This window comes from Heterodontus francisci, chromosome 8 (genome assembly GCF_036365525.1).
Source record: "Heterodontus francisci isolate sHetFra1 chromosome 8, sHetFra1.hap1, whole genome shotgun sequence".
Classification (NCBI taxonomy): domain Eukaryota; kingdom Metazoa; phylum Chordata; class Chondrichthyes; order Heterodontiformes; family Heterodontidae; genus Heterodontus; species Heterodontus francisci.
The window spans coordinates 10,212,644-10,233,301 of NC_090378.1; the positions used below are offsets into that span (position 1 = coordinate 10,212,644).

General features: G+C 43.4%; 1 protein-coding gene across 1 annotated transcript in view; it reads right to left on the reverse strand.

Moving 5' to 3' along the window:
• Positions 1-8,817: 8,817 nt before the first annotated feature.
• LOC137373174 (di-N-acetylchitobiase-like) overlaps positions 8,818-20,658 on the reverse strand; it is a 48,253-nt gene continuing 36,412 nt past the window's right edge. Inside the window, exons 4-7 of the mRNA XM_068038031.1 lie at positions 19,975-20,146; positions 19,792-19,889; positions 18,968-19,129; positions 8,818-9,021 (exon numbers count right to left, since the gene is read on the reverse strand). Of these exons, the coding sequence (XP_067894132.1) occupies positions 8,818-9,021; positions 18,968-19,129; positions 19,792-19,889; positions 19,975-20,146 (636 nt within the window). The remainder of the gene's footprint in view (positions 9,022-18,967; positions 19,130-19,791; positions 19,890-19,974; positions 20,147-20,658) is intronic.

The window sequence follows — 20,658 nt, forward strand, 5'->3', positions numbered from 1 at the left end:
AATACAGAAATATTCATTTAAGTCTGCGCCCATTTTCTGTGGCTCCACACACAGATTGCCACACTGATCCTTAAGGGGACCTACTCTCTCCCTAGCTACCCTTTTACTCTTAATATACTTATAGAATCTTGTAGGATTCTCCTTTATCTTATCTGCCAGGGAAATCTCAGGGCCCCTTTTTGCCCTCCTAATTTCCTTCTGAAGTGTAGTCCAACACCCCTAAACTCCTCGAGGGACTCGCTCGATCCCAGCTGCCTATACCTGACATATGCCTCCTTAATATCCCTCGTCAACCAAGGTTCCCTAGACTTGCCAGCCTTGTCCTTCCATCTAACAGGAACATTCTGGCCCTGAACTCTTCCTATCTCACTTTTAAAAGCCTCCCTCTTGCCAGACGTCCCTTTACCTGTAAACAGTCTCTCCCATTCAACTTTTGAGAGTTCCTGTCTGATGCCATCGAAATTAGCCTTCCCCCAATTTAGGACTTCAACCTGAGGACCAGTCCTATCCTTTTCCATAACTATCTTGAAGCTAATAGAGTTATGTTCCCCCACTGACACATCAACCAACTGCCCATCCTCATTTCCGAAGAGGAGTTTGAGTGTAGCCCCTTCTCTAGTAGGGCTATCCACATTCTAATTCAGAAAACTATCCTAGACACACTTAACAAATTCTTCCCCATCTGATCCCTTAGCACTAAGGCAGTCCCAGTCAATATTAGGGAAGTTAAATTCACCTACTATTACAACCCTATAATTCCTACACCTATCTGTGATTTCCCTACATATATGCTCCTCTACTTCCCTCTGACTATTGGGGGGCCTGTAGTATAATCCCATCAAAGTGATCAACCCTTTCTTATTTCTAAGTTCTACCCATGTGGCCTCGCTGGACATTCCCCCCGGGATATCCTCTCTAAGTACTGCTTTTGATGTCCTCCCTAATCAATAGTGCAACTCCCCCTCCTCTCTTACCTCCACCTCTGTCACGCCGGAAGGATCGGTAACCCAGAACATTGAGCTGCCAGTCCTGCCCATCCCTCAACCACGTTTCCATAATAGCAATAAAATCACAATCCCATACAATCCATGCTCTGTGTTCATCTGACTTACCTGGAAGGCTTCTTGCATTTAAGTAAATGCAGTTTAGCCTACCAGACCTTCCACGCTCCTTGTCCTGCCCCTGCCCGGCCTGCCGACTGGACTGGCTTGCTTTAACCTCTACATTTGCCTCAACTATCTCATCTGAGAGACTACTACTTTGGGTCCCATCCCCCTGCAAGACTAGTTTAAACCCTCCTGAGTAGTACTAGCAAACCTCCCCACAAGGATATTGGTCCCCCTCCAGTTTAGATGCAACCGGTCCTTCTTGTACAGGTCACCTCTGCACCAGAAGAGATCCCAATGATCCAAGTAGCTGAAGCCCTCCCGCCTACACCAGCTCTTCAGCCACACATTCATTTGCCTAATCCTCCTTTTCCTACCCCCACTAGCATGTGGCACAGGGAGTAATCCTGAGATTACAACCCTGGAGGTCCTGTTTTTTAACCTCTGCCTAGCTCCCTATATTCACTTTGCAGGACCTCATCTCTTTTCCTACCTATGTCATCAGTACCAATGTGTACCACGACCTCTGGCTGCTCACCCTCCCCTTTCAGAATGTCCTGCAGCCGCTCCGAGACATCCTTGACCCTAGCACCAAGGAGGCAACGTACCATCCTGGAATCTCGTTTGCGGCCACACTAATCATTGCAGATTTGTACTGGGTTTCTTTCAATTTGATACTATCCTTAACTTCTATATTTAGCTGCAGATGATGTATCCTTCCCAAAGAGTATTTCTTTCTCACTGAGATAAAGCTTTGCTGAGAGTTATTAATAATCTCCTTAAAAGTCTGCCACTGCATCTCTACTGTCCGAACTTTTAACCTAGTTTAGCCTTCAGACCCTTATATTGACCTTTATTTAGGTTTAAAATACTAGTCTTCGATCGACACTTCTCTCCTTCAACGTGAACATGAAATTCTATCATGTTACGATCACTGTCATTTAGAGGCTCCTTGACCGTGAGGCTATTGATTATTCCTGTCTCATTGCAGATTACCAGGTCTAAAATAGCCTGCTCCCTGGTTGGCAATAGCACATACTGCTCTAAGATATTGTCCCAAATACGCTCTATGAACTCATTTTCCAGGCTATCTTTTCCAATCTGATTTGCCCATTCTATATGTAGATTAATGTCACCTGTGATTATTGTGGCCGATGAAATTTAATGCAGAGAAGTGTGAAGTAATTCATTTTGGTAAGAAGAATGTGGAGAGATAATATTAAATAACGGGTACAATTCTAAAGGGGTACAGGAGCAGAGGGACCTGGGTGTATATGTGCATACGTTATTGAATGTGGCAGGGCAGGTTGAGAAAGCAGTTAATGGAATATACAACATTCTAGGCTTCATTAATAGGGGCATAGAGTACAAAAGCAAGGAAGTTATGTTAACATTGTATAAAACACTGGTTCGGCCTCAACTGGAATATTTTTCCAAGTTCTGGGTGTCACACTTTAGGAAAGATGTGAAGGCATTAGAGAAAGTGTAGAAAAGATTCATGAGAATGGTTCCAGGGATGAGGAACTTCAGTTATGTGGATGGTTTGGAGAAGTTGGGACTGTTTCCCTTGGAGAAGAGAAGATTGAAAGGAGATTTGATAGAGGCATTCAAAATCATGAGGGTTCTGGACAGAGTAGATGGGGAAAAACTGTTCCCATTGGTGAAATGATTGAGGAAAGAGGGCACATATTTAGCATAATTGGCAAAAGAATCAATGGCGACACGAGGAAAAGCTTTTTCATGCAGAGAGTGGTTGGGATCTGGAATGCACTGCCTGAGAGTGAGGTGGAGGCAGGTTCATTCGAGGCTTCCCAAGGGAATTTGAATATTATCTGAAAGGAAGAATGTGCAGGACTACGGGGAGAAGGGGGCCAAGTTGCACTAGGTAAATTGCTCCTTTGGTGAGCCAACAGAGACATGATGGGCCGAAGGGCCTCCTGCTGTGATGTAACAATTCTGTGAAAAAATATTCTGTCAATATTGCTACTACCTCCTACTTTGCTGCTATATTGGCAGCATCCACTTCTCTAGTGGAGACAAATTAGAAATAGTACCTTAGCCATGCCCTCTGTCTCTAATCAGTCTCACCCTTCTATTCATTACCCTTTAACTATGTTTATGAAATAAACTTTTAGTTCCCTTTTTATGTTAGCCATTAATCTCATGTCCCTCTTATTTCTACCTAGATCTCCTCTGTATTTTCTGTATTCAGCTTGATTCTCTACAGTATTGTCTACCATATTGTTACAAGCTTCATTTTTCTGTTTCATTTTATGTCTATGTCTTCAGTCATCCCCAAAGCTTTGGATGCACTTTATTTCCCCTTGTGGGAATGTCTACTCCATGTTCGAACCATCTTCTCTTTGAAAGCATCACATTGTTCAATTACTGCTTCACTCACCAATTTTCAATCGTAATCCACCTGGGCCAGATCCCTTTTTGAATCATTGAAATGAGTTCTCCTCTAGTTAACAATTTTTATGTCTGGTTGGCCCTCGTCTTTTTTCTAGAACTATTCTTAACCCATCAGTGGCGCAGTGGTTAGCACCTCAGCCTCACAGCTCCAGCGACCCGGGTTCAATTCCGGGTACTGCCTGTGTGGAGTTTGCAAGTTTTCCCTGTGTCTGCGTGGGTTTCCTCTGGGTGCTCCGGTTTCCTCCCACAGCCAAAAGACGTGCAGGTTGATAGGTAAATTGGCCATTATAAATTGCCACTAGTATAGGAAGGTGGTAGGGGAATATAGGGACAGGTGAGGATGTGGTAGGAATATGGGATTAGTGTAGGATTAGCATAAATGGGTGGTTAATGGTCAGCACAGACTCGGTGGGCCGAAGGGCCTGTTTCAGTGCTGTATCTCTAAATCTAAATCATTATGATCACTGTTGCCCAAATGATCCTCAATTAAAAGCAAAATACTGCGGATGCTGGAAATCTGAAACAAAAACAAGAAATGCTGGAATCACTCAGCAGGTCTGGCAGCATCTGTGGAAAGAGAAGCAGAGTTAACGTTTCTGGTCAGTGACCCTTCTTCGGAACTGACAAATATTAGAAAAGTCACAGATTATAAACAAGTGAGGTGGGGGTTGGGCAAGAGATAACAAAGGAGAAGGTGCAGATTGGACCAGGCCACATAGCTGACCAAAAGGTCACGAAGCAAAGGCAAACAATATGTTAATGGTGTGTTGAAAGACAAAGCATTAGTACAGATTAGGTGTGAATATACTGAATATTGAACAGCAGCAAGTGCAAACCTGAAGAAAAACAACCTGAAAAAAACAGTGGGTAAGCAAACTGAACAAACTAAGATGAAATGAAATAAATGCAAAAAAAGATTGTAAAAAATGTAAAAAGGAATGTAAAAAAAAAAGGAAGAAAAAATAACTAAAAATGACTAAAAATGAAAGTAAAGTGGGGGGCTGTCATGCTCTGAAATTATTGAACTCAATGTTCAGTCTGGCAGGCTGTAGTGTGCCTAATCGGTAGATGAGATGCTGTTCCTCGAGCTTGCGTTGATGTTCACTGGAACACTGCAGCAATCCCAGGACAGAGATGTGAGCATGAGAGCAGGGGGGAGTGTTGAAATGGCAAGCAACCGGAAGCTCAGGGTCCTGCTTGCGGACTGAGCGGAGATGTTCCGCAAAGCGGTCACCCAGTCTGCGCTTGGTCTCCCCAATGTAGAGGAGACCACACTGTGAGCAGCGAATACAGTATACTACATTGAAAGAAGTACAAGTAAATCGCTGCTTCACCTGAAAGGAGTGTTTGGGGCCTGGGATAGTGAGGAGAGAGGAGGTAAATGGGCAGGTATTACACCTCCTGCGATTGCAAGGGAAGGTGCCCTGGGACGGGGATGAAGTGATGGGGGTAATGGAGGAGTGGACCAGGGTGTCGCGGAGGGAACGATCCCTTCGGAATGCTGACAGGGGAAGGGAGGGGAAGATGCGACTGGTAGTGGCATCACGCTGGAGGTGGCGAAAATGGCGGAGGATGATCCTTTGGATATGGAGGCTGGTGGGATGAAAAGTGAGGACAAGGGGAACCCTGTCACGGTTCTGGGAGGGAGGGGAAGGGGTGAGGGTAGAGGTGCGGGGAATGGGTCGGACACGGTTGAGGGCCCTGTCAACCACAGTGGGGGGAAATCCTCGGTTGAGGTAAAAGGAGGTCATATCAGAAGCACCGTAATGGAAGGTAGCATCATCAGAGCAGATGCGTCAGAGACGGAGAAACTGGGAGAATGGAATGGAGTCCTTACAGGAGTTAGGGTGTGAAGAAGTGTAGTCGAGGTAGCTGTGGGAGTCAGTGGGCTTATAATGGATATTGGTAGACAACCTATCCCCAGAGATGGAGACAGAGAAGTCGAGGAAGGGAAGGGAAGTGTCAGAGATGGACCATGTACAGGTGAGAGAAGGGTGGAAATTGGAAGCAAAGTTGATAACGTTTTCTAGTTCGGGGCGGGAGCAGGAAACGGCACCGATACAGTCATCAATGTACCGGAAAAAGAGTTGGGGGAGGGGGCCTGAGTAGGACTGGAACAAAGAATGCTCGACATATCCCACAAAAAGACAGGCATAACTAGGACCCATGCGGGTACCCATAGCGACACCTTTTACTTGAAGGAAATGCATGGAGTTGAAGGAGAAGTTGTTCAATGTGAGAACAAGTTCAGCCAGGCGGAGGAGGGTGTTGGTGGATGGGGACTTGTTGGGCCTCTGTTCCAGGAAGAAGCGGAGAGCCCTCAAACCATCCTGGTGGGGGATGGAGGTGTAGAGCGATTGGACGTCCATAGTGAAGAGGAGGCGGTTGGGACCAGGAAACTGGAAATTGTCAAAATGACGTAGGGCGTCAGAAGAGTCACGGATGTAGGTGGGAAGAGACTGGACCAGCGGAGAAAAGATAGAGTCTAGATAGGAAGAAATAAGTTCAGTGGGGCAGGAGCAGGCTGACACAATGGGTCTGCCGGGACAGTCCCGTTTGTGGATTTTGGGAAGGAGGTAGAAGCGGGCTGTCCGGGGTTGCGGGACTATGAGGTTGGAAGCTGTAGAGGGAAGATCTCCAGAGGAGATGAGGTCAGTGACAGTCCTTTGGACGGTGGCTTGATGTTCGGTGGTGGGGTCATGGTCCAGAGGGAGGTAGGAAGAGGTGTCTGTGAGTTGGCGTTGAGCTTCTGCAAGGTAGAGGTCGGTACGCCACACAACAACAGCACCACCCTTGTCTGCAGGTTTGATGACCATGTCAGGGTTAGACCTGAGAGAACGGAGTGCCTCAAGTTCAGAGGGGGACAGGTTAGAGTGAGTGAGGGGGGCGGAGAAATTGAGACGACCAATGACTCGCCGACAGTTTTCAATGAAGAGATCAAGAGCGGGTAAGAGGCCAGGGGGAGGGGTCCAGGTAGAGGGAGAATGCTGGAGGCGGGTGAATGGGTCTGCTGGTCGGGGGGAGGACTCCTGGTCGAAAAAGTGAGCCCGGAGGCGGAGGCGACGGAAGAAGAGCTCAACGTCATGGCGATCCTCAATTAAAACTTGCTCCACTTGCCTCTCTTCATTCCTGAGAACTCAATCCTGCACAGCTTTCACCCTTGGGCTGGAAACACACTGATCAACAACACTTGTATTTATATAGTGCCTTTAACACAGTAAAACATCCCAAGGTGCTTCACAGGAGTGTTATCAAACAAAGCTTGGCACTATAGAATCAATGAATGGTTACAGCACAGATGGAGACCATTCAGCCCATTGTGTCTGTGCCAGCTCTCTGCAACAGCAACTCAGCTATTCCCATTCCCCTGTCTTTTCCCCATAGCATTGCAAATTTTTTCTCTTCAAATAATTATCCAATGCTCTTTTTAAGCCATGATTGAAACTGCCTCCATCACACTGTCAGGCAGTGCATTCTGGATCCTAACCACCTGCTGCATAAAAGTTTTTTTTATCATGTCACCTTTGGTTCTTTTGCGGAGTAACAGAAATATAGAATTGTTACACCACAGAAGGAGGCCATTTGGCCCATCGGGTCTACACCAGCTCTTGGAGTGTGCAATTCATTTGATGAATTTGCAATATACCTTAAATCCATGTGGCCTGGTTATCGACCCTTCTGCCAATGGGAACAGTTTCTCCCTATCTGCCCCGTCAAGACCGCTCATGATTTTGAACATCTCAATCAAATCTCCTCTTAACCTCTCTTCTCTAAGGAAACAGTCCCAGCTTCTCCAATCAATCCATGGTAGCATTCTTGTAAATCTTTTCTGCACCGTCTCCAACACCTTCACACTGAAGAAAATATTGGGGCAGGTGAACCAATAGCTTGGTCAAAGAGGTAGGTTTCAAGAAGTGTCTTAATGGACGAGAGGGGGGCAACAAGGATTCAGAAATGAATTCCAGAGTTTAGGACCTCGGCCAATGAAGACACTGCCACCAAAAGTGGGATGTGCAGTACACATCTGTATGGTTTAATAATTCTCAAACTTTCAAGACCCTGGTTGGCTTCTGCTGCAAAGGCAGTTTTGTAGTTTAAATTATTTATAGTTTAGCAGAGACAAAGAAAGGTAGCTTTTATCCTCACTGAAAAAGGTCATTTTTTGAGTTCCGAAGAAGGGTCACTGACCCGAAACGTTAACTCTGCTTCTCTCTCCACAGATGCTGCCAGACCTGCTGAGTATTTCCAGCATTTCTTGTTTATATTTAGTTTTTCTGCTGCCTTCTTTACCTTGATCTGGATTTGACTGTGTTTCTTCAAATTCCATACCAGAGTTGTACTCTTATCTGGGAGCTAGTTAGACCTACAATCGCACATTGGTAAAGAAAAAAATTGTACCAGGAATATAGACTGTGATAATTCTTGCAGGGTAGAATTACAAATACAGAGAAAATGGGACAAATATCGATCCCCAATCCACTTAACCCCAATGGTTGAATTTTGCACATTGGAAATGAGGAGGGAAGGTGATTAACAAAGGACAACTACATATATGTGCAAAGATTAGATTGATTGGAATGCTTTTCTAACTGGATCCACAATTGTTTTATATTTCTACAATTTACACTTTCCTCCAGCAACAGAACTAAACACTTACTTTGCAAACAGCATTTTATTTTGTGAAATACATATTTGTGGAAAGATTCAAATTGCCATTCAGGAGTAGGCAACTGTAAAACTCACATGAAGATTGAAATGCCAAATAGTTACAGTGTTTTGCATTATTACAATTAAAAACCAAGCAGCAAAAAGAGGACACTATTTGCAGTCCATTCACACCCCTTAATGGAGGAAACTGAACATTAAAAGATTATCTAAGTTCAAAATGATAACCTATGGCAAAACAAGATCATAATAAATCATGTTTGAGAATGAAGATGTGTATAATGCAGACAGCACTTGTGGATGTCAGATATGATTCTTACCCAACTGGAAAGCTGAATTGTAAGTATTCAGTGGCAACAAATTTTAGCCGACACTGTCATTAAACATTATGGTAACTAATGCAGATTTGGTGCATTTTGTAAACAACTTAAGATGCCTGAAGTGACCAGATCTTGGAGTGCAAATCATGTTAGTACATTTACTTTCCATTGAATAGGAATTGATTGATTAGATAAGATCTTAAACATGTTCTTTAGATCTGCGTTTGTTGAATTTCTAATGTTGGAGGTGAGCTCACTTATTGTTGTTTTTACTTACAAAATTAAATAATCACATGAGAAGAGTAAATGGTTTAAGTTCTCCATTTTCCTCGGATCGGGCACAGAGCATTCCACATTTCTTCACTTTGCATTGCTACTGTAGGATCAGCAGTGTAGTTTAGGAAATTTCCAGTCCACGCACCTATGCCACGGAGTTTTAGTTTCTTCAAGATCGATGATTTTAGTGAAATGCTCTCTGGATCATCATACCAAACCTCGTGGTATGTATTATTAACCTGCCAAAAAAGCCAAAGAGAGTTATACAGATAGGAGTTAGGTTTGGGTCAGTGCATAGCTTTTCGACACAATACTGAACATCTCCACTATTTCACACCACTATTTAAAATACATGAAACTTGTCCTTGGTTTAATAGAATAAGTTTAGTTGGATTGAGGAGATGAAACCTATAAAGGTATATAAAAACAAGAAATGCTGGAAATACTCAGCAGGTCTGGCAGCATCTTTGGAGAGAGAAGCAGAGTTAACATTTCAGGTCAGTGACCCTTCATCAGGTAGTTTGTTCTAAACCTCAATTACAACAGATTTTTTTTATATTTGCTCATTCGATGCGAGTGTCATTGGCAAGTCCAGCATTTTTGCCGATCCTTAATTGCCCTTGAGATGGTGGTGGTGAGCCATCTTCAGCAGTCCATGTGGTGCAGATACAGTTACAGTGCTACAAGGTAGGGTGTTCCTGGATTTAGACCCAGCTATAGTGAAGGAATGGCGATATATTTCCAAGTCAGGATGGTGTGTAGTTTGAACAGGAAATTGCAAGTGGTGGTTTTCCCATGCTTCTACAGCCCTTGTCCTTCTAGGTGATAGAAGTCGGAGAGTGCTGCCACAGGAGCCTTGGCAAGTTGCTGCAGTGCATCTTATAGATGACATACACTGCTGCCAGTGTGTGCTGATGGTGGAGCGAATGAATGTTGAAGGTAATAAGTGGGGTGCTGATCATGTGGGCTGCTTTGTCCTGGACGGTGTTGAGCTTTGATCTTCATGAATGTTGTTGGAGCTGCACTCATCCAAGCAAGCGGCGAGTATTCCATCATATTCTTGACTTGTGTCTTGTCGATGGTGGACAGACTTGAGGGAGTCAGGAGGTGATATACTTGCACAGAATGTCCAGTTTCTGGCCTGCCTTTGTAGCCACACAATTTATGTATTTGGTCCAGTTATGATTCTGCTCAAAGGTAATCTGCAGGATGTTAATGGTTGCAGGTGCGGTGATGGTGATGCCATTGAATCTTAGATTTTCTCTTTTTGGAGATGGTCAAATGTTACTTGCCACGTATTAACCCAAACCTGAATATTGAACATGTCTTGTGGGCACAGACTGCTTCAGTATCTGAGGAGTTGTGAATGGTACTTAGCACTGTGCAATCATCAGCTAACATCCCCACTTCTGACCTTATGATGGAGGGAAGGTCATTAATGAAGCAGCTGAAGATGGTTGGGGCCTAGGACACTACCCTGAGGAACTCCTCAGCAGTGTCCTGGGGCTTAGATGATTGGCCTCCATCAACCACAACTATCTTCTTTTGTGCTTGGTATGACTCCAACCAGTGAAGGGGCTTGCCCCTGTTTCCCATTGAATTTTTCTAGGGCTTCTTGATGACACACTTGGTCAAATGATGCCTTGATGTCAAGGGAAGTCACTCTCACCTCACCACCGGAATTCAGCTCTTTGGTCCATGTTTGGATCAATGCTGTAATGAGGTCTGGATCTGAGTGATCCTGGCCAAACTGACACTGAGCATCAATGAGCAGGTTATTGCTGAGTCAACGGCACCTTCCATCACTTTGCTAATGTTCGAGAGAATGGGTCGTCATTAGCTGGATTGAATTTGCCCTGCATTTTCTGGACAGGACCTAACTGAGCAATTTTCTGCATTGTTGGGTGGAGGAGTTTTGCAACACTATTGGAACAGCTTGGTGAGGAGCGCAGCTAGTTCTGGAGCATAAGTGTTCAGTACTACAGAGGGGATCTGTCACGTCCAATAGCATTTGCTGTATCCAGTGCCTTCAGCTGTTTCCTGATATCAAGTGGTGTGAATTGAATTGGCTGAAGACTGGCACCTGTGATGCTGGGTGTTTTATGATTGTCTTTAAGAGTGATGTCCCTTTAGGATCTAAGTGCCAGGATGCAGTCATGTGACTGCAAAGCCTGAGTCACTCTGCAACTGTAACACCTAGCGGCAGGTTCTGTAAATAGTTAGCTCTGCATTGTATATACTTATCAGCTGTTAATAAACCCATTTGTGATCTTCAACCAACTGGACTCCACGCATGTCATTTATGTTGCATCAGACAACATAAAAAGAACTCATTATATGGTGGCAGCTCCTCATTATGTGGTGGCAGCTGTGGTGAGAAGCCAATTTAAAATTGAAGACCACAGGTAAAACAGCTTTAAAAACTCCCTCCACACAGCTAAAAGAAAGAAAGTTAAAAAGAAATACAGGCTCAAAGAGTGAAAAAAAAGAAAACTTACCTCAAGCTGTAGAAGGCAGAGTTCTCAACGACAGGCTGCAAATCAGTCTCCTGGATCAGGTAAGTCATTTTGCCATTGGTGCAGGAATCCCAGTTTAAAAAAAAACTCTGACGTGCTTAGAAATTTGATTTTTTCAAAAATGTTCCATGTTGAAAAAAATACCTGGGAGACCCAACCCCTCTTCCAGGCTGATCATGGTCGGCGCCATGAGGCGTCTGACAGCAAAAAACGTGGGAATCGTCCATTCATGCAGCTCGCAGCCACAGTTTTTTTTAAAAAACATGAAATCACTCAAGCATGAAGAGTTTTCACTCAGTCAGCCAAAGTTTAAAAAAACCCATAAAACCACTCAACCGTGAAGAACATCAGCAAACTCTTAAAACTGAACTGCCTATTGAATACCTGTGTAAACAGACAGACGAGAGTGCTGAAAGCAAGATAGACAGACAAGCAGTGTTAAGCACCTGCTCCTGTCAATCAAAGCAGTCAGTCGAAAGAAGAGATTTTTTTTAAAAAAGGAAAGTAGTGCAGATTCAGAAGAAGTCTTAAAGCAAGTTTTAAAGCAAAAGAACAGCAGAACAATGGAAACCAAATTTCCGAGCATGAACTGGAAGGCCATGGATATCCTGTCTGAGTTCCAACTTTTCAAACAAAGAATGCAGTTATGCTTTACACACCAAGTAATTGCAGAACCAGAGAAACAAGCTATAAAATACTAATAGCAGTTGGAAATGAGTGATACACAGAATCAACATCTCAGGCTTATCTGATGAGGACCAGAAAGATCCCACAAAGATATGGAAAGTGTGAGATGATCAGCTCTGATTAAGAGTGAATTTTAGAATTCACCACCTGGAATTGATGTCTTACAGGCAACAGCCACAGGAATCAACAGACCAGCTCATCAGTAGATATCGTAATAAGGGAAACATATGCAATTTCTCAGAAGCTGAGCTGTCGGGCCAAATCATGGAGCTGGTGATTGTATCAACACCCATTGAAGCATTTCAGACGGCCCTCTCGGGGGGTGGAAAAAGAAATGTCACAGCATTGATGCACTGCTGGAAGATCACAGAAAATACAAAGCCATTGTAGCTGGACAATAGCACCTGCAAGCACTAGGATCAGTCAACAATACTGGCACCATAACCAGTTCAAAAAGAGCAAGTAAGCTGTGTGGTAAGTGTGATTGGTCCCACTCGCCATGAAGTTGTCCGACATTTCAAGACCTGTGCATAAGGACAGTGGGCCCACCTATGCAAGAAATCTGGCTCCAAAGACACAGCCAGAGGTCACAGTAGGGCACAAAAAAACAGATGACAGATGCAGAAGCAGGGCAACAGCAGCAAGGAAAGCACCAGAGACCTGGGTAAATGCAAGCCAATACATGGAGTCCACGGCGAAGCAGACCTGAGACAAGACTCAGAGATGCAATCCTCAGTCAAAAAACGAATAGGTGTTTCACATTGTGTTGATGAAGTCAAACAACTGGGAGCTTTCGCTACCATTAACATCATGTGCCCAAAGAAAGCTGGCAAACACACACTCACGGTTAAGATTGACACTGGTGCTAGTGCAAATATCTTACCAGTCCAGATTCTGAAGGATATGTACCGAAATCATTGCAAATCAGTGATACAAAAGACAACTACCAAGTTATGTGCATACAATAGGTCACCAGTCCTGTGTGTTGGCACACTAACAATGCAATACAGCTATGGGAAGATGGCATGGAAACTGCCAACATTCTACCTGGTAGACATGAGTTTACCAGCAGTGGCAGTCCTACCAGCGTGTAGGGACCTCAAGATAGTAACCATTCATGAGGTCACCAAGGTACCCATTACAGCAGAAGTGATTGATGTTGTAAGCACTGAGAAGCAAAGGCTGGCAGTGGGGAGCATTGCCAATGGAAATCTCAAAGGATCGGAACCCGCTTGCAGACTCTGGCCAGCATCAAACGATGCAGTCTGGAAATCTAGAAACAGCACAACTATGCGAAGCCACACTTCTGCTATCCAGAGGACCACCAGCACCACAACAAGTCAGAACAGACAGGTACTGTCATGAGGCCAAGTACTCCTCCCCCAACAAGTCCTCAACCTTGAGCCCAAAACCATCAGACACAGAGGATGAGGAGAGGCGAAGGACACGCAATGGAGGCAGAGGAGGAATGAGTTGAAGCATTGTCTGGTGGTTCCTCGTGATAAGGTGCCAGAGCTTTCCAAGAATGACAAGTCCTCAAAGGTGGTCATCCTCAGAAAAGCAACCGAGTATATTAGCAGGCTGAAGGCAGAGCAACAGAAACTGAACGTAGAAAGAGAGAAACTTCAGAAAAAACAGCAACAGCTTGGATGCAAATTTTCCGATACAACTCCGAAACGATAAGTGGACTCTTAAACTTATGCATGTGTAAATTCTATAATCTCTATCCATGTGTAAATAGTTTTGATGTTATCTAGTTTTATGTATTTTTACTTTGAACATACAAGACTTATCTTTGGAAAGTAAGGGAATGTTGTATTATTGCCTTTAAGAGTGATGTCCTGTTGAGATCTTAGTATGCTAATGAGCGAAGTACCAGCTGTCATGTGACTACAAGCCTGAATCACTCTGCAACTGCAACACCTAGAAACAGGTTCTGTAAATTGTGAGCTCTGCACTGTATATCCTTGTTAGCTGTTAATAAACCTGTTTGAGATCTTCAACCAAATGGTCTTAACACCTCTCATTTATGTTGCACTTGACAACATTAAAAGGAGCTCATTATATGATTGAATTTTTCGAGGAGGTGACTAGGTGGGTAGATGAGGGTATAGTCTACATGGACTTTAAGGCTTTTGAAAAGGTCCCGGATGGGAGATTGGTCAAGAAGCTAAGAGCCCATGGGATCCAGGGCAATTTGGCAAATTGGATCCAAAATTGGCTTAGTGGCAGGAGGCAGAGGGTGATGATCGAGGGTTGTTTCAGCGATTGGAAGCCTGTGACCAGTCGTGTATTGCAGGGATCGGTGCTGGGACCCTTGCAGTTTATAGAAACATAGAAAATAGGAGCAGGAGTAGGCCATTCGGCCCTTTAAGACTGCTCTGCCATTCATTATGATCGTGGCTGATCATCCAACTCAGGAACCAGTTCCGACTTTCGCCCCATACCCTTTGATCCCTTTAGACCCAACAGCTATATGTAACTCCTTCTTGAAAACATATAATGTTTTGGGCTCAACTGCTTTCTGTGGTATCAAATTCCACAGGTTCACCACTCTCTGGGTGAAGAAATTTCTCCTCATCTCGGTCCTGAAAGGTTTACCCCGTATCCTTAGACTATGACCCCTGGTTCTGGACTCCCCCACCATCGGGAACATCCTTCCTGCATCTACCCTGTTAGAATTTTATAGGTTTCTATGAGATCCCTCCTCACTCTTCTGAACTCCAGTGAATATAATCCAAACCGACTCAATCTCTCCTCATACTTCAGTCCCACCATCCCAGGAATCAGTCTGGTAATCTTTAGCTGCACTTCCTCTATAGCAAGAACATCCTTCCTCAGATAAGGAGACCAAAACTGCACACAATATTCCAGGTGTGGCCTCACCAAGGCCCTGAAAATTGCAGAAAGACATCCCTGCTCCTGTACTCGAATCCTCTCGCTATGAAAGCCAACATACCAGTTGCCTTTTTTACCGCCTGTTGGACCTGCATGCTTGCCTTCAGTGACTGGTGTACGAGAACACCCAAGTCTCACTGCATATTCCCCTCTCTCAGTTTATAGCCGTTCAGATAATAATCTGCCTTCCTGTTTTTGCTACCAAAGTGGAAAACCTCACATTTATCCACATTATACTGCATCTGCCATGCATTAGCCCACTCACTCAACTTGTCCAAATCACCCTGAAGCCTCTCTGCATCCACCTCACAAATCACCCTCCCACCCAGCTTTGTGACATCTACGAATTTGGAGATATTACATTTAGCTCCCTCATCTAAATCATTAATATATATTGTGAACAGCTGGGGTCCTAGCACCGATCCCTGTGGTACCCTGCTGGTCACTGCCTGCCATTCGGAAAAAGACCCATTTATCCATGCTCTTTGTTCCCTGTCTGCCAACCAATTTTCTATCCACCACAATACACTAGCCCCAATCCCATGTGCATTGATTTTACATGCTGGTGTACATTAATGATTTATTTATTTTAATTTAGAGATACAGCACTGAAACAGGCCCTTCGGACCACTGAATCTGTGCTTACCCTCAACCACCCATTTATACTAATCCCATATTCCTACCACATCCCCACCTACCTATACTGGGGGCAATTTCTAATGGCTAATTTACCAATCAACCTGCAAGTCTTTGACTGTGGGAGGAAACCGGAGCACCCAGCAAAACCTACACGGTCACAGGGAGAACTTACAAACTCCACACAGACAGTACCCAGAATTGAACCTGAGTTGTTGGAGCTGTGAGGCTGCAGTGCTAACCACTGCGCCAATGTGCCACCCAAGTAGGGGCTATAGGAGGTATGATCACTAAGTTTGCAGATGACATGAAAATTGGTGGTGTCATAAATAGTGAGGAGGAAAGCCTTAGATTACAGGATGAGAGAGATCGGCTGGTAAGGTGGGCAGAGCAGTGGCAAATGGAATTTAGTCCTGAGAAGTGTGAGGTGATGCATTTTGGGAGGACTAACAAGGCAAGGGAATAAACAATGGATGGTAGGACCCTAGGAAGTACAGAGGGTCAGAGGGACCTTGGTGTACTTGTCCATCGATCACTGAAGGCAGAAGCACAGGTAGAAAGACATATGGGATACTTAACTTTATTAGCCAAGGCATAGAATCTAAGAGCAGGGAGGTTATGATGGAGCTGTATAAAACGCTAGTTAGGCCGCAGCTGGAGTACTGTGTACAGTTCTGGGCACCACACAATAGGAAGGATGTGATTGCCCTGGAGAGGGTGCAGAGGAGATTGACCAGGATGTTGCCTGGGCTAGAGCATTTCAGTTATGAAGAGCGACTGGATAGGCCAGGGCTGTTTTCCTTAGAGCAGAGAAGGCTGAGGGGAGACCTGATTGAGGTATACAAAATTATGAGGGACATAGATAGTGTAGATAGGAAGAAACTGTTTCCCAAAGCAGAGGTGCCAATAACCAGGGGGCATAGATTTCAGGTAAGGGGCAGGAGGTTTCGAGGGGCTTTGAGGTAAATCCTTTTCACCAGAGGATGGTTGGAATCTGGAACACACGACCTGAAGTGGTGGTCGAGGCAGGAACCCTCACAAAATTGAAGAAATATTTAGATGAGCACTTGAAGTGCCATTGCATACAAGGCTACGGGCCAAGTGTTGAAAAATGCAATTAGAATATATAGGTGCTTGATGGCCAGCATGGACACGATGGGCCGAAGGGCCTGTTTCTGTGCAGTATATCTCTATGACTGTATGGTGGCAGCTGCTCATTACACTGGGGACTTCAGGAGGTGGCCGAGGTGTATTATTCAATCGGCACTTCTGGCTGAAGATGGTAGCAAATGCTTCAGCCTTGTCTTTTGCACTGATATGCAAAGCACTGCAACCTTACTTGTACTTTATTAATCTGCAAATTGCCCTAGTACATTAACATATCACACATGATTAGAAAAGAAGATAGAAACTAATGTTCAGAAAGTCTCATCACTGATCCCTCATTGAGATCACAGGACCTCAAATGCGAAGAGATATCCATTGCTTTAATTCTTCAAAATATGAAAATTGACAAAGTCAATGGAAGTATTGACCTCGAGTTTGGACTGTAGGATAGTGTACAAATAATTTAATAGTTTCATGATGCTATTCAGTGTAAGGTTTTCATCTGTCACACTCGGCCCCCATCTGCCAAGAATTAGGCATATTATTTTTGTCATGAACGTTGATTTTAAACTGTTACTGGCGTGAAGAAAGAACTTGTTAAACAGATCGGCTGTGGCTGGAAAAAATATTTGCATATTAACAGACAGTGTTTGGAAGGACAAAGCAGCCATTCCCTGATACAGTCAACCCACAATGGACTTTTGATCATCAGATGTTGAAGGTGGGGGTGCTCGCATTCCCGTTTTCCTGCTAAGATGGCCGAGTACACAAACGGACATGGTCAAACCAGCTAGTCACATCACTAACCTGCTGGGCAACCTGAGTGTTTTGAATTTGTACAATGGCTGGCTCGCCACAGCTTCTCCTGTCTGCCTGCTGCCATCTCTTTCTCACAAGCCTCTGAATCCACTGAGGACACATGAACCCCAAGAGAGAAAAGTCTCCGACAGTGAACAAGTTTTAACAGGAATACTGGGTCCCAACGAAAAGCAAGATCTTCCTACAATCAAAGACTCTACAGTGACCTTGAAAACCCATAACAAGAACTCTTCAGATATTGCCTCAAACGTTTCCTCTTTATTTTTCTTCTGCTCTTTTCTGTCTCTATCTGCATGTGTGTATCGCGTATGCATGCTAGCGTGGGTGCGTCGTGTACCTGTAGGTGTTAACTGAATTAGAGTTTAAGTTTAATAAATTTCAACTTTTCTTCTTTAAACCTAAGAAAGCTTGTTTGTGCTGATTTCTTTGCCTTATAATTGGAAAGTGGTGAACAAGGATTCACCAAGGGAGAACTAAAAACAGTGTGTTTAAAATTAAACCCTGCTACAGTAAGACCAGGTGAAGGCTGACAGGGAAACCTAGATACCTTTCTCACCTGTTCGTAACAATCTGACTGAATTAAACATTCATTTGCTAACACCCCACAACATTACATAACTATCTTCCTGCACTTGAAAGAAACTTATTGTGTGAAACTCTTGTGATGATTTAAACAGATATGATCAAGTTCAGTGTGAAGGACATTCTTTAGTTTCTTGGAGGAGGAGCTCCAAGGAAATTCCCAGTCAATCTTTTCAACATCAAAACCAATGAACTCATCTGGATGCTGTGCAACATATGAACACAAGGCACATGTTAACAGGGCAAATATATTCCTTAAAATTGTCATGATGACTGACTGCCCTGATTAGCAAGAGTACATATACTATATATATATATATAAAAAAGCTTCTAAAGAAAGGATTTGCATTTAAATAGCACTGTTCACAATCTAAGAACATCCCAAAGCACTGTATAGGTAGTGAAGTGCTTTTGAAATGGAGTGACTGTTGTAATGTAGGAAATGCAGCAGACAATTTGCACAGAGCAAGATCCCACAAACAGCATGTGATAATGATCAGATAATATTTTAGTGATGTTGGCTGAGGGATAAATATTGCCCAGGACACCAGGGAGGACACCTCCACTCTTCCTCAAAATAGTGCTATTGGAACATTTATGTCCACCTCAGAGGACGAATAGGACCTCAGTTTAACTTCCCATCTGAAAAACAACACCTCCGACAGTGTCTGCAACTGGTTTTTCACAATGTTTTAACAAGGTGAACTGGTTTTGATGCTTTGCTCCTCAACTTCCCTGTTCTTGTCAATTCTCCAACAACACACATTTCCTGTTGTACAAATTTTACATTTTGAGCTTTGCTGAACCCAATACACAGAGAATACTGAATCATAGTCATCGAGTCATACAGCATAGAAACAGGTCCTTTGGCCCTGCAATGTTCACATTTTAGAAAGAATGTTGAAATGCACAGGTTTTCACTGTGCTTTGATTGTCTTACCATGTAGACATAATATGGGGATTTGTAATCATCATCCCAATATCTGCCGGTAATTGATCTGGGCAGCTGCTGCATGATCTCTTTATATGAAATCTTTTTTCCAATATGAGGACTGCAAGCAGCACCACTAAAAGGAACCTTTCGCAATTCACATCTACTGGGCTGTAAAATACAAAAATGATGAGAAACTATTACTTGTGAATATAATTACTCTGCTAACTTCAAAAATGGAGTGACAGCATGACTGATCTCCAAGTATATCAGCTGTGAGGGACAATTAGGACTCACGGATCAATTGAAAATTTTGAAACAATGTTTGATAGATTTTTGTGAGGCAAAGGTATTAATAGAGACAAAGTCAAGGCAGGTATATGGGATACAGATCAGAAACAATCAAATTGAATGGTTTAACAGGCTTGAGGGATCAAATGGTCTACTGTATCTCATATGCTTTTTTGATTTCATGTGTGAAGGGATGAGCTTTGAGAAAAATTTTGAGAAGCTTCAGATTTACAGTCCAGAAGAATGCAGTTAAGGAAATGCCTCAGTGAAATAAAATACTAAATATCATGGATACGGTAAGTCCAGACAGCAAGCCAATGGATACAAATGGAAATTAGCGAAATTGTAGAACAGGTATTAAAAAGCTTTGTGTAAAAAAAGCAGTTATTGAACTAGCCTACAAGCAAGCTAAGCAAGGCAAAATATTGGGCTGTTTCAAAATACAATTAGATGCCCTAATGGGGCAGTTAATTTAACAGAGAGATGTGTTTCAGACTTCACTCCTATTTCTTGTGCAATGCAAACTAAACATTTCTTCTCACCTCATAAAGGTGCTGGCAAGGATAGTCGTAACCAAACCATGGAACGGTCATCACCAGCTTTCTGGAATCAACACCCATATTGATATAAGCAGAGAGACCTAAAGGGATAAAAATATGAAAGCCTTAGATGAACATTGATATAGGTGAGGCAAACCTTGAACAAGAAGGTTTTAATGTACATACCTGAATAAACCTGGTGATAGGGAGCATTTGCGTTTGCAAAGCACTCACCCCACAGTTGCTTCTTCACATCAAAGGACTTCACAACTAAGAAGTCAGTGGAATTTGCCATTTCTACATAATCAAGGCAGTTTCCACCTGGGCAGTTTGGAGTCCAAGGTACATTAAATGTGACCTGAGGAACAAATAGTAATGAGAAGTTAAGTTTATTTCACACCTTATGTTGGATGTCACTGGTAGTTATATGGTTTTTATAAGCACTCCCTTCTCATGCATGGTTTATGGGAGCTGTGAAATTTAAGAGACGTTCTACAGTGTTCATGATGGTATTACATCATACATGATAAAGTTGGGGGAAATCATGATTCTTAATTGTTAGGATTCCTAATTGTCAAAATATTAAGTCAGGTTCAATTTCCCAACACACACCTACCTTCCTTCAAATTTTCTGTGTTCCTCTTTTAAAGGCTAAAAGTTGTGAGCAAATTGCAGTCACAAAAATGTTAGCCACACTCCAATATCTAGCCAAAGTGGTCACATGCTTTAATGCTGGGCCAGGCATTGAATGCTGGCAGGCTGTTTGATTGTGTGCATTGGCAAACCCAATTGGTGTCCTTGCCCAATATCTGGACATTCACTGTTTCAGCAGCAGGTTTGCAGATAGTAATCAGATGTTCAATTAGATCT